Consider the following 14927-nt stretch of genomic DNA (forward strand, 5'->3'; position numbering starts at 1 on the left):
GATAATGCTGTTCTAATCAAGATTGTTTTAGTAAAAAAAAAAAAAAAAAAAAATACTCTAAAGTGGATCAAGTATTTGGTATGTCTGTGTATGTGGATGCTGCTTTTTTTGTGTGTGTGTGGTGTGTTAACAGCCATTGTTGTACAATAGTTTTATAGGTGGCCGAATAGCTTGAGATAAAAGACTTAAGTATATTCAAGTTGGACCATTGTTCTGATTTCTCACGTGGGTAACACATGGCAATTGAAATTCGGTCTCGTGAGGACCCTCATACTTTGTATGCCTCTGGGCTTAGACATTTGTGACTTATTTCTAGAGGTACTCAGAAACTATAGCCAATTGCTTCAGTTTCTGCTGTACTCCAAGAATCATGCCACTACATACTCTAACAATTAACAAGCCCTATTTTTTTGCAGTCTTTCTGACAACTGCAAAATACGCTAGATCACAGAGGTGTTGTGAGCATTAATATTCACCAAGCGCTATGTAAATACTAAGTATTAAAAGTGTATTAATTTATATAGCACTCTAAGTGCTGTGTAAATTAAACCAAGAATGAAAGCCTCTATCCAAAGATTTATAACTAGCTTGTACTTTTTGGCCTGGGGAGAAAGAAAAGTACCTTCTTTTACTTTTTTTTTTAGCTTAACTCCCAATATTCTCAGTTATTTACTGGTGTATTTATATTGCACAATAAAATATTTACATTAAAATGTATCAATTTTCAAAAAACTCTAACTCCATTTTCCAACTGAATTTGGCCATGTTGAAAATAAAATTATATACGCCAAAGGACTGCAATAAAAGAGATTTAAAGGCTTTCAAATACTATAAAAAAGAGACTATAATAAGTGACTAGTGGACCAGTCAGCTGTTTTAATTAAAACTGGGCCATGTATTGATCTATCGTCCAGATTTACCCCCATCTGCAACGTTTCAGCAATATTCCCTTCAACCATTTCAGAAAATAGCACTTGTGAGAGACACTAAAGAATACGGAAGTTGGGAATGTAAATGTTTTATAACTATGCGACATTTTGTACAGAGATCTTTCTTCCACGGTATCTAAGTGGCATATGTATTCTGATACAAAGAGTGCATCTACAGATTCTATAGAATATTCCTTTCCAGACATAATTATAATGGATTCCGTGATTGTTACTGCTTAAAGAATGCCAAGTCTAAAATGTATTGGGTTAGATCTTTTTTTTTTTTTTAAAGGTGTCATATTACCTAAACACTGCTCTTGCCTTTGAAACCAGTAGGAGCTTTAGTAGTTACATGTTGAAGGTGGGCATTTGTCCTCCCTGAATTGAGGTATGTTCCTGTTGTGGAAGCCAAAGAGCTACTGAAAAGGGACTGATAAATGCTTTGCACTGGAATGTAAAGGCTTCTGTATCAGCAGCTGTGCTTGGTATCTGTGGTTTGTTCCTGAAGGGCTTGATTCAGTTTGCTTAAATTTCTTTTTATAAGTAACGTGGTGAAATTCAAGCAGGCGATGCAAATGCGGAACGATGGGTTTTAAAGGCAGAAACATGTCCTTAAATTGTGGCACCAGCTGTGGCACAACATCTGCACCGAGAGGCACCGCTCACGCGCTCCAGTCGCTCAAAAGGAACAGGAGGCGAAGCCGCTTCGCAGCGAGCGGCGCAGGAGCAGCAGGTGATGTATCGCTGGGATAAGCACCTGTCATTATTAAAGTTTACCCAGGGCTTTATGGTGTGTACAGAAGCAGGCAGCAGCACGTGTGGCGGCGATCTCTGCAGGTAGCGCCAGCCTCTCGGGGCGTGGGCACGCGAGCACCAGCTCCTGTTGGGGTGGCTGCTGGGATGGAGCCACCTCATAGTGCTGTCTTGGCTGTATTTTTATTAAAGAGTGGAAAAAAAGGGAAAAAAGATGTGAAGTGTCTTTTTGTTATGGTGGAGAATGGAGGTGCCCAGTGTTGAGTGTGTTTGTGAGGGGACACAGAGGGACGCAGAGTTGGCTTTGTGAGCCCAGGCTCCCTGCTTTTGATTATTTTCTATTATTTTTAAACGAGGACGCCTCCCCGTTGCCCTCGTGCTCCTCGCTGTGGCGCTGGGCAGGCACCATGAGGCCCGAGGCCGCCCGGCCGCGCCCCGCCGGCCCCACAGGGCGCCGCGCCGCCAGGGCCGCCTCGGGGCCTTCCGGCCGCCATTTTCCCCCCGGGCCCCACAGCAGCGCTCCCCCCGTGGGCGGAGCCCCCACCCGGCGCCTCCCGCTCCTATTGGCTGATCCCAGCGCGGCTCCGCCCCCTCCTCCCCCAAGCATATGGCCCATTCTCCGCCCCGCGCCCATTGGCCGGCGCTTCGGCGCCTCTCCCTGCGATAGGCCGGGCGGCGCGGCAGGGGCGGGGCTCGGCGGAAAGGGGCGGGGCCTGGCGAGGCGGGTCCCGCGGGGGGGTCGCGGCGGCCGCAGTAGCGCCGGGGCGGCGGCGGCGGCGGGCGGCGGCTGGCGGCGGCGATGGGCTCGGCGCGGCGCTTCCCCCTCCTGCTCCTGCTGGGGCTCGCCGGCCCCGCCGCCGCGCTGGCCGGCTACATCGAGGTGGGTCCGGGGGGCGGCGGGGTCGGGGGAGGAACGGGCTGGGGTGGGGGAGCCCCCGGTGTGCGCAGTCAGCGTGTGGCTGGGGCGATCTTTGGGCTTACAGGGCGTGCTGGAGGTGCTCCTGCTCCGGCTGCTCGCATCAATGCAGCTTCACGCGTAGAGGCGGTTAGGGGAGGGAAGCTCCTCTGGGAATTAAAACTTAACGTTATCTACCTGCACGCGGCGGGGGGGGGGGAGGAGGAGGAATCCCGGCCCTTCCCCAAAACCTGGGGGCTGCGATCTGTGCAAAACAAAGAGCAAAGTGTGCGCTGGGGGTAAGGGGAGCTCAACAAACCCCGCCTGGGAGCTGTTCGGGGAGGCTGAGCTGCCACCAGGTCCTGCGGGGCTCGGGGTGCTCAGGGAGGGGGGGGGGGACGGGTTGTGGTGCTGTGGGTGGCTGGGTTTGGCAGTCGAAGTGTTCCGGGCTTGGTTCTGCCTGTGTGCCATGCAAAAATTGCGAGCCCCAAGCTGCTGGTTGTTAACCTGCAATAAGCACAGCCCGTTAATGTTTCTGTGTCTTGTGTGGAATTAGTCCAGGACTTCTGCCCTGCCCTCTTATTCAACCATTGCCAGGGAATTGTATTCCGCAGAATTTTTACTGGTGTTTCTGTTAGATTGCTGTAAATCGGTGGAACGAGGCAATAATCCTATGGGGAAAAAGTTGCGCTGGGGTTATCCTGCAGGGAAGGTGCCGAGGCTCAGCAGGGCTGGGCTGAGGGACCCCAGCTGATGGCACGGTCAGGTTTCGTGCTCCTGCCTTGGTGGCGGGGGACTGTCCTGGCTGCTGGGTGGTGGCCACGCTAATCTGATCTCCTGCACCTGTTGAGAAACTCCTCCAGCTGTAGGTCACTTCCTCTGGCATATCCGAGGCAAATTCAGCTGCTTGTGGCACATCCCTTCTGGAGGCTGCAGTTGCTCACGGACTTGCCTTTCAAAAAGCCGACTTCCTCCTCAGGAAACAAACCTAGCCGTAATTTTATTCTGAAGCCTTGTGTCCAGCTGAAGAAGCAGAGCCCGGCATTCAGAATGGGATTAGCGAAGGTTTTGGCACCGAGGGGAGCGCACCGGTGTCACCCACCTGGCAGCCCCACGGCTTGGGGCGCTGAGCTGCTGGAAGAGGATGCGCCCGGAATGGTTCCTGCCTCCTTCCTCAGCGGATCGCCTTGCCTGTAGCAGGGCTGGTTTCGGGGGCTGTGGATTCGCTCCCAGGCTGCGGCAGGCCGGCGTGTGCTGACACAGATCAGCGCCAGGCTAGGGCTGCGCTGGTGCGGCGGGCTGTCGGCGTTCGGAGGTGCGTGCGCGAGCTGCTGCTGCCGCAGAATCCGCGTCCTCCAAAGGCATGACAGCCTCCTTGGTCTGCTGACACAAAATGTCAGTCGTGACATTTTAATTCTTTTTTTTTTTTTTTCAACTGCATCCTCTACCGTTGTCTTGCCCGTGGGGAGCTGCAGCTCTCGAGTCTTTCTTGCTGCCAAATTTTTTCCAGAATGTTATCTTGACGCAGAGCTTAGGAAGTGAAATGGTTATTGTTCTTGTTTTCATCATCATTACTGGAGGATACCAGGTAATGTGATGAAAAATGTATTAAGTGATTGATTAAAAAACAAAAAGACATTTGAAAGTGTACTAGAGTTTAGGAAAATACGTAGCATTGTCTGTATTTATTAGTTTAGTTGAATTGGCACGGTCCCATTAGGTGGATTTTCTTTTGCTCGATTATCTTAGCTACCAGTCCCTGTCCCTGGAACACCCGGTAATCTTCTTATCGACTACAATTTGTTTTTCTTTCTTCCATGTATGGGGGAAGGCGAGTGGCAGATTTATTTATTTTTTAATTACTGATGGATGAACCTTTGAATAGGGCGTTTACTGGGGCTTGTCACTGGTGACCGTCTCCCTTTCAGATCGTGGTGCTGGCAGATAACCTCTGACAGCCTTTCTTCAAATGAATTTGAATATAAGAGCTCAGAGAAAGCATGGACACCCAGCAGAATAATGGGTTTTTCTTCGCAGAGCAATGCGTGTCCTAAGGATGTATTTGAATTCAGTGACTGCTGTGTTTTGCTTGTGAAATCTGAGAGAACTTCAAATAGTTCACTGATGCTGACTGACAAAAGAAAATAAATCTATTCTAATTTGATCTGTATTCCAATGATAAACTACTTCTTCTGTGCCCTCAAGGCCTTTAAAGATGCAAAGTTTCTTTTTTATCACTTGACCTTTTTGTGTAATCGAATCTCAGCAATGCAGACTTGATACTGCCTCTTTTTTTTTAATCTCATTTTTTTTTGAGTGGTCTTTTTCCAAAGCCATCTTGAACGATTCTGTTACCTGTCTGCTTCAAATGAAAATAATTTGGGGTGAGAAAAACAACATGCTGTCTTGCATCAGAATTGTGCAGTTCTTGTTATTTCTGTGTGGTGTGCTTAAATTCTCACTAACAAAAATATCAGTCTTGTGCCATTTCTGCAGACCTTAGGGACTTCTAATTGCCTGCTGCATTGAACAAAGAACTCCACCTAGGGGAAATTTCCACTTCTGTGTTGAAGTCCTGAGTAGAAACAGCTCAGTAAAATTCCAGTCTTGAACATGGCCTTTAGTTTGCTTTCAGTTCGCACAACTCCACTTCCCAGTAAGTGTTAGGAAATATATTTTCGTATGAAAGCAATTAGACGCAGTGCCTTATCTTAGCCTAAAGCAGAGCTTCGCAGAGGCAGAGATGCGTGTAAGGAAATAAAGCGAATCAGGTGGGCAGCTGGTATTGCAGAGAGGCTCTGGAATTTCTGCTGCATTGTAGAAGGCTACGTGAAGGTAAGCCCCGCTCTTTGGAGAATGCCTTCAACTCTCCTTGTGCTAGACGTGCGAGGGCATCTTATTTATGACCTCTCTTATGTGTTATTTAGGTGTTAATATCTCTACCTTCGATTAAGTGTTTTTGTTGTTAATAATGTCCATTGCAGCACCTGAGAGCTATTCAAAATCTATTATACGGGTGGTAGCTTAAGCTGCATTTGAGTTTTGTTGTTACATACTGCATCTTCTCCAGTGCATTATAGTGAAGAAAGAAAGAATATAGTGCCTGTTCTGTGTATGTCACGCTCCTCTCTAGATTTTGCTTGTAAAAAATTGCCTTTGCTTTTTTCCATTGTATGTGTCTTCTGGAGGCGTATGGACTCAATCTTGTAAACATAAGTTATTTTGACTGTAGCATCTGCTTGTACAAATGTGCTTAAACCATAACCTTGTTCTTCAGCTGAAAATACAAGGAGTATGCTATCCCCAGCTATTTCTTTCTTGGTAGAACAAGAAAGCCGCTTTCTGTACTTTAGCATCTCAGAATCTTCTTGTTAACTACTTTAGGGTGTATAAATGGATGTAATCCTTCAGCTGTTTGCTCTCATGTTGCTTACATGCAGTAAAGCTTACTGTCATTGATTTTTTTTTTTTTCTTTTAAATTTAGTTCATGCAGTCAGTGCCCCTGAAATCTCGTTAAATTAAGGTGGTGCTGGCTCTTAATTGGAGTACTTCAGATACTTGCAATGGCCTATAAACCACTCTGGTAAGGCTTCTACTTCAGAACTGTACTCAGCTCTGCAAGATTGTCCCTTTTTCTCCAGAAGTGTTGTCTGTGCCCATAATGGGCATGCTTCGATTCCTCTGCTAGCAGTGAGTTTGTCACTGCTAATGGCAGTGACAGGCAAATGGCATGTCCTATCACTGGTTTAACCTTAAATGGAGCCTGCGAGGCACATAGGCTAGTTACATTTTGTACTCCAGTTTTGAGTTTCCATCGTCTGCAGGAAAGAGTTGTGCCATTAAATCTCAGGTTTGTGAGAACATGGATTGACAGCACTGTGTAAAGTTAGAGTAACTCCTCCAGATACATATCTTTATTTAGTGAATGGAATAAATCATCAGGCTTCTGTTTACTGTGGTTTATCCAAAATGGCATATGGTGGCTTCTTATTTTGGGTACCATGGGCTAGAAGGTAACTTCAGCATGTTACCACTGTTATGTCAGTGGGACAGGTTATGCTTTAAGTTGGGTGCTACAAGGGAAAGAACCAAGTAAACTTCCATTCTTGAGAGACTGTGCACAAGGCAATGTGCATTTCAAGGAAAACAGATGGATTTTTTATTTTTTATTTTTTTAGTAATTTCTTAAGTTGGTTGCACTTTCAATTTACAAATTCTTGCAATGCTGAACAACTAACTCCCCAGTTGGATTTTGCATGTGGATAACAATTGTTTAACTTGTTCAGCTTCTTCTCAGTTAAGGAAACAGTCAGGAATATGTAATTAACTTTCCTGCCCTATATGAGAACATGAAAAATCCCCATAGAAAAGAGAAATTGAGTTCACTTTTTTTTCACGGCTGTGCAGTGGTCAGTGAGTCATAATGCTTGCTCTGCAGTCTCATTGGGCTGATTTTAATATTCAAAATTTCATCTTTATCTGCATTTGTGAAACTTTAACCTCCAACTTGAGACAAATGATCAAAACTGTAATCTTCTGCAAGTGGTGTTAAACTAATCTTTCTAGCACAAAACGTAGCCTGCTCGGCTTTTTTACGTAATCATGTGTCCACCTGATCAGAAACGCATGCAGCTAAGCTGCTTACCAGCGCTTCATCGCCAAGTATTACAGCAGTTGTTCTGTGTATAGCCAGCAGGGAAATACCTTCGTTATTTTTGAGGGATCAACCCGTATATGTACTAAACCTCGTTATAATGTTTGGTGATTGTTTTCTGTGCTGTCAGTGATGATCATGCTTGTGCAGGAACTGAGGCACTGCAGCGCCTTGGTACCTCCAGCAGCGTGCTGTCCTCTGACCAGTGCGCGGAGTCATGCGGGGCCGCTGTCTGTGGCGTCCGATGTCTCATCTCACTTTCCATTTTTCTTGGAAAATCAAATCACGTCCTCATTCTCTGTGTTTCACAGGGAGAGAACTGATGGTGAAAGCACCCTCGTGGATGAGGCATGGTCTGTGTAGTCTTTTGTTTTCTGCTGCAGGCAGTCCTGATGCCTGAACATGTATTTCTTTATCCATTTTAGAGATCAATACTTGATCTCTCCTGGCCGACTGACAGAATAGCCTGAGAATTTTTGTTGTTCAGCTCCCATGATGTTGGTGTGTTGACTGCAAGGATAATGGTTTCGCCTGAGGTGCTTTTTCCCTATGTTTTTTTTTCTCTGCAGAACCGTGTTAGGCCTTGCAGTAACATCTTTTAGCAGTAGTTTTGGGAAGTCTTGGATTTCAAGCCTGCTGATCAGTGTCTGGCTATAGAGTTTAACTCTATCTAGTTCAAGGGTGCTCTTTTGGGGGTTGATCATCTGAACCTGGGATAGTTTTGGCAGATTTTGGCTGCTGGGGTACCCATGCAGCTGAGCAGCGCAGCAGGCCGCTGGAGCTGTACAGGCCCTTCAGTTTACCGAGGGGGCCTGAGGTCGCTATTCCATGCAGCACATGAGCTTCAGAGAAGTTTACAGAGGAGACGAAATCAATAATTGTTTGGCTCAGATGGCTTTTCTGTGTTTTGAGACTAACTGAAAATCATTATGAAATGATGACTTTGAGTTTTTTCAAGGCACCAAATGCGCAGGGCTTAACAATTACCCGCATCATTCAGATGCAGCCTGGAAAAAATAAACAAAAAACGGAGATGCCAGAGCTGACCTTTCTTCCCTGGCTGCCTTGGTTAAGCTTCACGTGTCCTAACTCTGCAAAATCACAGAGTCCTAGGTAGTGATACAGCTCACCCTGCTGTATGCGGCCTCCCTCGTATGGGTATCGCGCTGAGGTGCGGCACGGACGATAACCGTGCTTCAGTGCTGGGATCCCAGGCTTTGGCTCAGTGACAGGGATGCATTTAAGTAATTTCATACAGTAAGCTTCTCTCTAACAAAATTACAGCAGTCAGAAGTATAGTCTGATTCAGGTCAAGGACATGGAGAGAGAGATGGAGCGGCTGGGGCCTTGTTCCTCCTTCCTGTAACAGTAGATTGGTACTTGGTGAAGTTTCCATTTAAGAGTAGCTAATTATCATCTCCTTACTGAAGACTCCTTGCTGATCACATCAGGCAGGCTGACAACCAGCCACACCAGAAGTGTTTAAATAAAAGTAGTGTTTAACCTTGGAAGTGCCCTTAGTCATTTAGGTCTGTTTTTACAACCAAACACTCGCTGATTAGGTTGTGTTTTCGAGAGTCTGATATGTTCTGAGGTGTTTGCTGGTGATTTTTTTTTAAATCTTGCAGTGAAGAAAGGTATTTTTCTGTTAACGTTTTAGTCTAACAGGCATGCATTTTCTCACATTGTTGTGCTTGGGTTGTTTAATCCACCACCTCAAAGCACTGCAACAACGATAAGACCTCAAAAATCATCTTCTGATGATGTTCTTGCAAGGATTGACCAGAGGCTTGGTGAGCTATGTGGTATTTTCTGGGAATTGCCCTATGTTAGTTTCAATACTGAGATGCTTAAATCAAAGCCAGACATTTGCATTTTTAATTTTTGGGTTTCTCTGTAAGGGCTTGTACGTTATTTTTAGGTCCAGCTCCCTGCCAAAAGTTTTGTCCGTTTTGTTTTGGATGTTGGGCTGACGAATCCCACTAATTATGATGTCATTGCGTAGTGTGAAGTGACAGCAACAAAAAGAAAAATCTTGCCCGTGCCATCTGTTACAATAAACATTATGCACTCATGCTGGATTTCAAGCGGATTTGGATTGCATGTTCACAACAGAAGCTGGTTTCTGCTTAGACGTATGGTAGCCTCCAGTGTAAAGCTTTTAATCACCAAATTCTCGATATGGTTTTGGACTTCGGTCTGACACATTGCTGGGTCTAAGTAGTAGGTCTTTTTGTTGGTGTTTAATCTTTTCCCATTCATATTGGGACTAGTAAATTGCCAAAAGTAGTCCTAGAGCAATCTGCACGAATTATACTAATTCACTAGTACTGAGCATTGGTTGAGGGCTGGCTGACTTCTTACGTTGGTCGTCTTACGATAATAGTGGCCTGAAATAGAGAGGGGCAGATTTGCTTTAATCTGCTAAGTATTCCTCTCAAAAGATTAAATGCAAAATGTTGATTCAAACCTGTGGTTTGAGTTCCCAGTGAGTGTATCGGCATTTGAACGCAAATCTTTCTCTGCATAATTTATCAAAGCCCTTGCTGAAGAAATTGAATTTGATGTCTGCTTCATTTTACGCAGCAAGATCACATACGCGTTTAGAAACCCAAAAGAATGAAACAATGTCAAGATCCAAGCTAAGCACGTTAGCCTGTGCAACAGTCCTGGCCAGAGATTAACTCAATGTAGGGTGCGTGGCGGTGCTCACGCATTTGCTAGATGTTGTTGCCTGCCAGGAGAAAGGGAGACCAATTGTTAAAGGTGCACGTTATCATGGAAACTAGTTGTTATTCTTGAATGGAGCACAATGTTCACGACTCTTGGAATAGGAGTAAGAGCCCCCAGGTAGTTTGGGATACACTTTGTAGAGTCCTGAAGTAGGTTTTTGTAGCTTCGGCACGCACCGAAGTGTCGATCAGTGGTGAAGGTTTTTACTTGGTAGCCAGCCAGGAAAGTATGATTCTTTTTTTTTTTTTTTTTTTTTTTTTTTGGAACATGTTGGTGTTTTGAGATCTGCACTGGACACGAACGTCTGTGCTACTCTGGGCTGGCAAGGGGCCAGAGCCCATCCCCAGAGCATCCAAGCAGTTCCCCGACCAGGGGGTGCAGGACGGTGACAGCACATACATGGTGGCTCCGCAACGCCAACCGCAGCGGTGTGGCCCCCATCCCCTCCACCTTCTGCCATAAGGCTCCTCGTAAATTCTGGCTTCTTCAATTGCATCAGTACTTGCTCTGCAACAAAGCTAGTCAGTATGTGGATGTTCTGTTTAGGGCAACAGACGCTTTCTCGGAAGCAATTTACCAATAAGAGAGGCAGAAGATGAATGGCCTGCCAAAGAGCAGGCTCGATGCGATGTAATATTTTGTGCTGCTGTAACCCTGTGTTGTCCACGGCTGGCTGTACGGGCTAAGTCACAGCTTGTGAGGGGTTTGGGCCTGCCTCCTGGCTGCATGCTTGTCCTTTTACCAGTCTTTTCATTGTATGCATGTTCAAAATGTGTCTGAGTTACACTAATCACAACAGCTGACATGTATTATTTATGTCTGAATCCCTGGTACAGCTTTTATGCGTAATGTTTTGGATAAACGAATCCTTCATTTTCAGTGCTTGCATCTTGCTTCAGAACGCCTTCAGTTCTCAGGGTAGGAGACAAAGAAATAAACAAACGCCAACCAGCCGATCACCTCGGAGGCCTTTTGCCATCTCCTTCGCTCAGCAACATGGCTCCAAGGGAGACTAACAAGAAGAGCTGGATTCCTAATGTATCAGGGCTGTTAAAGCAGCAGGAAATCTTCCTTAAGATTTGCTTAAATGTAAAACCTGTGATACAGACAAAAGGCATTTTGAAGTCCAGGCTGAAATCCCTGGGTTCGGATGGATTTGTTTTCCTCGGTTACATTAAGCAAGCTTTGGACCTTGCTCCACACGGGAATTAGTGTGGTGTGAAGAACACTTTTCAAAGTATAACCACATGGGAGGTTTTCCACAGGGCATCTGTAGCATGTTAATTCCCTTTTTCATTGCAGGGCACTGACTAGAATGGATCTTTGTGGCTCTTTTGTAAAAGCTGCTGATGTTTTTCAAGGGTATTACAGCTCTGAAAAGGCCAGCGGCGTACTTGTTAGTTAGGTGTATGCAAACAGCTGAACTGGTTGCTCCAGAGAAGCATGCTGTGAAGATAGCCACAAATTTTGGGCTGCAAACTTCATGTGCACTGTGGAAGAGAAGGACTGGGAGTACTGCTTGCTAAGACGTGAAATGGCCTTTTTCTTCAGGCAAAAGAAACGATGCCTTGACTTCATTTGCCTTGTTGCCCTTGGTTTCGATTTGGCTTTTTGTATTTCCTGTCACTATCTTTATAAAGATTTTTGCAAAAAGTTAAATCGTTATTCCTCACTATGTAAGTGGCAGATTGCTGTACTCAAACTGTTCTGTTATTGTATTTAATAGTCTGTGATTATTAAATCTATCTTGATGGTAAAACCGAGGGCACAACAAACATTTAGCTACTGCTAGTAGTGAAGTTGACTGTCTAGGACATGCACAGCTGTTTGTAGCTGAAATTTCAGCAGCAATTCCCAAGGTTTTGGCTTTGAGGTACGTTGCCACTACTTTATGACAGTGCTCCTGACCTGCCTGTAAGCTGCTTCTCAGGCCACAACAGGGGGCTGGCCTTTTTTCACTCTTTATAGCAGATAGCTTAAATATTCCACATCTGTAAAGCAGAGGATTTTGTTTCATAGTATGTGCTTTGGAAGGACTTCTGGGGCGTGGAGTATCTCTTCAAATACCTCTCTGAGCAGCATCCAGGTAACAATATGTACCTGCATCCCATTTAAGATGACGTTCTTCAGTGATGAAGAGGATCAAAACAGTCATTAAGCTGCGAAATGTGTCACGTGTTGTATGAAGCATGAAATAAAGATACAGACTGAACATGCCAGAGTGGTGCAATCCATTGGAACGCGTCAGGATGTGAACGTCTTTAGCTGAACTTCAAATGCTCGTGTTGCTGATGAATGAAACTCTGGTGCTGGGTTTGCATACAGAAACACTCTGTCTGTCGGTGTTTGCACAAACACTTTTTTTTTCTTCTTCTGTGTATGAACGGATAGTTGGAGCCCCTCTGAAGCACCTAGGCTCCTGAGTGAAACTTAAAATTGTGTGCTTAGCTGTAGGTTAGTTGTTAGGATAAGTACTGGAGTGATGAGAACGAACCTTGGGAACAAAGAGTGGCCCCAAAGAAGAGGACTGTGCTTGGTATTCCAGCTGCTGCACTAATATTCCTGTCCCTTTCATTGACATGTATCACTGTCAAAACAGATGATCTGGAGTTGTGCAGCTCTGCAGTTAGGACATTCATTGCTGCTGTCCAGGCTTTAGAATTGCTCTGCAACCTTGACAGAGGAGCTTTTATTTCTGGCCATTTTTTCTCTACTCCAACTGGTGTATTTGCAATCAGATAAAAAAAATTTCTGAGTGCAGTATTCTCAGAATCTTCTCGCTGTCCCCAAGCTCATGACATGAGTTCAGCCATCATTGGGAGCACTGCTGGTTAGGTTAGCTGATGGCTGCGTGGAGAGGCAGCCTCGTTGAGACCTAGACTGGAAGGAATTCACTGGGGCCCACGACAGTTTCTATTTATCCAAAATAAGGATATTAGAATGGGACATTTCTGGCTGCCTGGTGCTGTTGCATCATCAAGCTACTATTTCAACACAGCTCTTTCTCAAGGGCTCACTTCTTACCATGTGAGGCGTCTGAACACATTCCATAAGGTGAATCCACCACAGTGATCTGCTTGATTGTGGTGAGGCTGCTGCTGAGATACTCGCACAGCCATGTGTCTGAGTTATAAAAAGCCTTGTTGGGCCGTGTCTGAAGTCAACTAATGAAAAACAAAACCACCGCTCCCAGGGGTGAGAACTTTGTGCAACATTTTCAGCCTTTGACTTTGAGAAAACTCTATTGAAGCTACTCAGCCTATGGCTAGGAAAATGGTGAGTGGCCTATTGCATCAATACTCAGATCAATCTTCCCTCCAATCGCCGTCCTAGTGATGGGATTTATGTGTTAAGTCAGCATTTCTATTGCCGTCCATATCTGCTTGTAGGGTCAAAGAAAGTAAAACTTGCTTGTGACAGCCGACCTTTTATATCTTTCTGCTGGCTCTCAGCAGAGATAAATGCACTCAAGTGTTGGACAAGAGCATCTGAACAGGCAAAAAAGTTTCTGCAAGAAAAAGTAAACAGTCCCTTTCTGCTAATAGCCTTTTCCAAGGCTACTTGGAAACAGAGAATTGTTGGGGGTTGTGTTTATAACAAGACAGCTTGAAGTTTTTCTTTGCTGTTCCTGCAGCTGGAGGATGCTAAGTCTTTAGGCCAAACAAAGAATTTTACTGCTGAGATGGTCAGATTGTATAAAGGGTTAAATGGTGTGTTCTGGGAAAATAAAAAATAAAAAATAGTGATCCCTGTTGGAGACCTTGAAGAGGAACTTCTCTGGAGGTGATGGGAGTTCTCGCTGTGTATTGCCTGCTGTTCATGAAGGCATAACTAGATTGGCTGAAACTGTTCTGCCTGTTCTTTTTCAAAGGGTAATTTCCCCCACTGATGCGGAATGGGTGATTTTGCTTCCAGCTTTGTAATAAAGCTTTTGGCTCATAATGGTTTTGTGCTGGAAGACCTCACTGAAGTGTCACATTTCTTAAAAAATTATCCAAGAGCTAAGCAGCAGAAGTATGCAGCTGCAGTATCTAACCACTTCTTCCATGCATCTTGTAATTAATAGTAGCTCAACTTCAGAAAAAAAAAAAAAAAAAGCACTGCTCTCTAACACCTACCTTGAAAATTTTGTTGAAAGTGCTTAAGGAAACCTTGAGGAAATAGGGTATCAGTGTGCTGAGTTCCTTCTTCCTGCTGAAAGCAGGAAGAAATTGATAACAGAAGTTGAAATCTCATTTTATCATACATGAAAGTCAGTTCTCCCATTTTGTTTGTTCCCTTGTAATGCTTCACAATCTGATAGAGCTCAGGAGACCCAAGACCTATAAAACCATGGAGGTCAGGTGTGCTTGTGCAACATGCAAAGTCAGTTAACTCTGAGAGAACAACAACCTCGACACGTTTGAGGCTCTGTGCTAACTTCTGTTGAACTAGTTTTACTTTCTGGATCAGCAAAATCAGTAAAGGGGATCTGAAGCTAGCCAGCTTTAGTCTGTGCTATAAATTACTGCTTAATTTTCTAATAGCATTAAGCAGTTACTCTAAGTAGAGGTCTGTTGCTTCCCTTAAAGGAACTGTTTAATACATCCATTAGAGTTTCCGTATGCTGGCTTAGCTACGATATGACGTTGTGACTATTAAACCCTAGCTGATAAATTAATGCTTTAGAAATAAAATGCTACTAAATTAGTCAGGATTGCTTTTAAAGAGTAAAAGACTGAAATCCATTAAGCCATTACTGAGGTCCTTTCTTCACTTTCTGTGACCCAGCAGCTGACAAAACTTCAGGGGTACTTCAAAAGGCTCCTTGCCATTTGACCCCTCTCTTGTGTTAGATTGCTGAATCTGGGGGTGGGAGCTTCAGGGGCTGGAGTTCCCGTTTTATACTGCACTTTGAAAGAAGAAAGTTAAGTTGTGAGATTCCAGCCTAAATTCTGCCATTAGTAACGGGATGCTTTGGAG

General features: G+C 44.8%; 1 protein-coding gene across 5 annotated transcripts in view; it reads left to right on the forward strand.

Annotated features, from left to right (window-relative positions):
• Positions 1-2403: 2403 nt before the first annotated feature.
• APLP2 (amyloid beta precursor like protein 2) overlaps positions 2404-14927 on the forward strand; it is a 47804-nt gene continuing 35280 nt past the window's right edge. For 4 of the 5 annotated variants that reach the window (XM_068659570.1, XM_068659571.1, XM_068659572.1 and 1 more), the window contains exon 1: positions 2404-2562. In XM_068659570.1, the coding sequence (XP_068515671.1) occupies positions 2482-2562 (81 nt within the window). In that variant the 5' untranslated portion in view covers positions 2404-2481. The remainder of the gene's footprint in view (positions 2563-14927) is intronic. The other variant, XM_068659574.1, reaches the window with a different exon arrangement.

Source organism: Anas acuta, chromosome 23 (assembly GCF_963932015.1).
Source record: "Anas acuta chromosome 23, bAnaAcu1.1, whole genome shotgun sequence".
Lineage (NCBI taxonomy): Eukaryota > Metazoa > Chordata > Aves > Anseriformes > Anatidae > Anas > Anas acuta.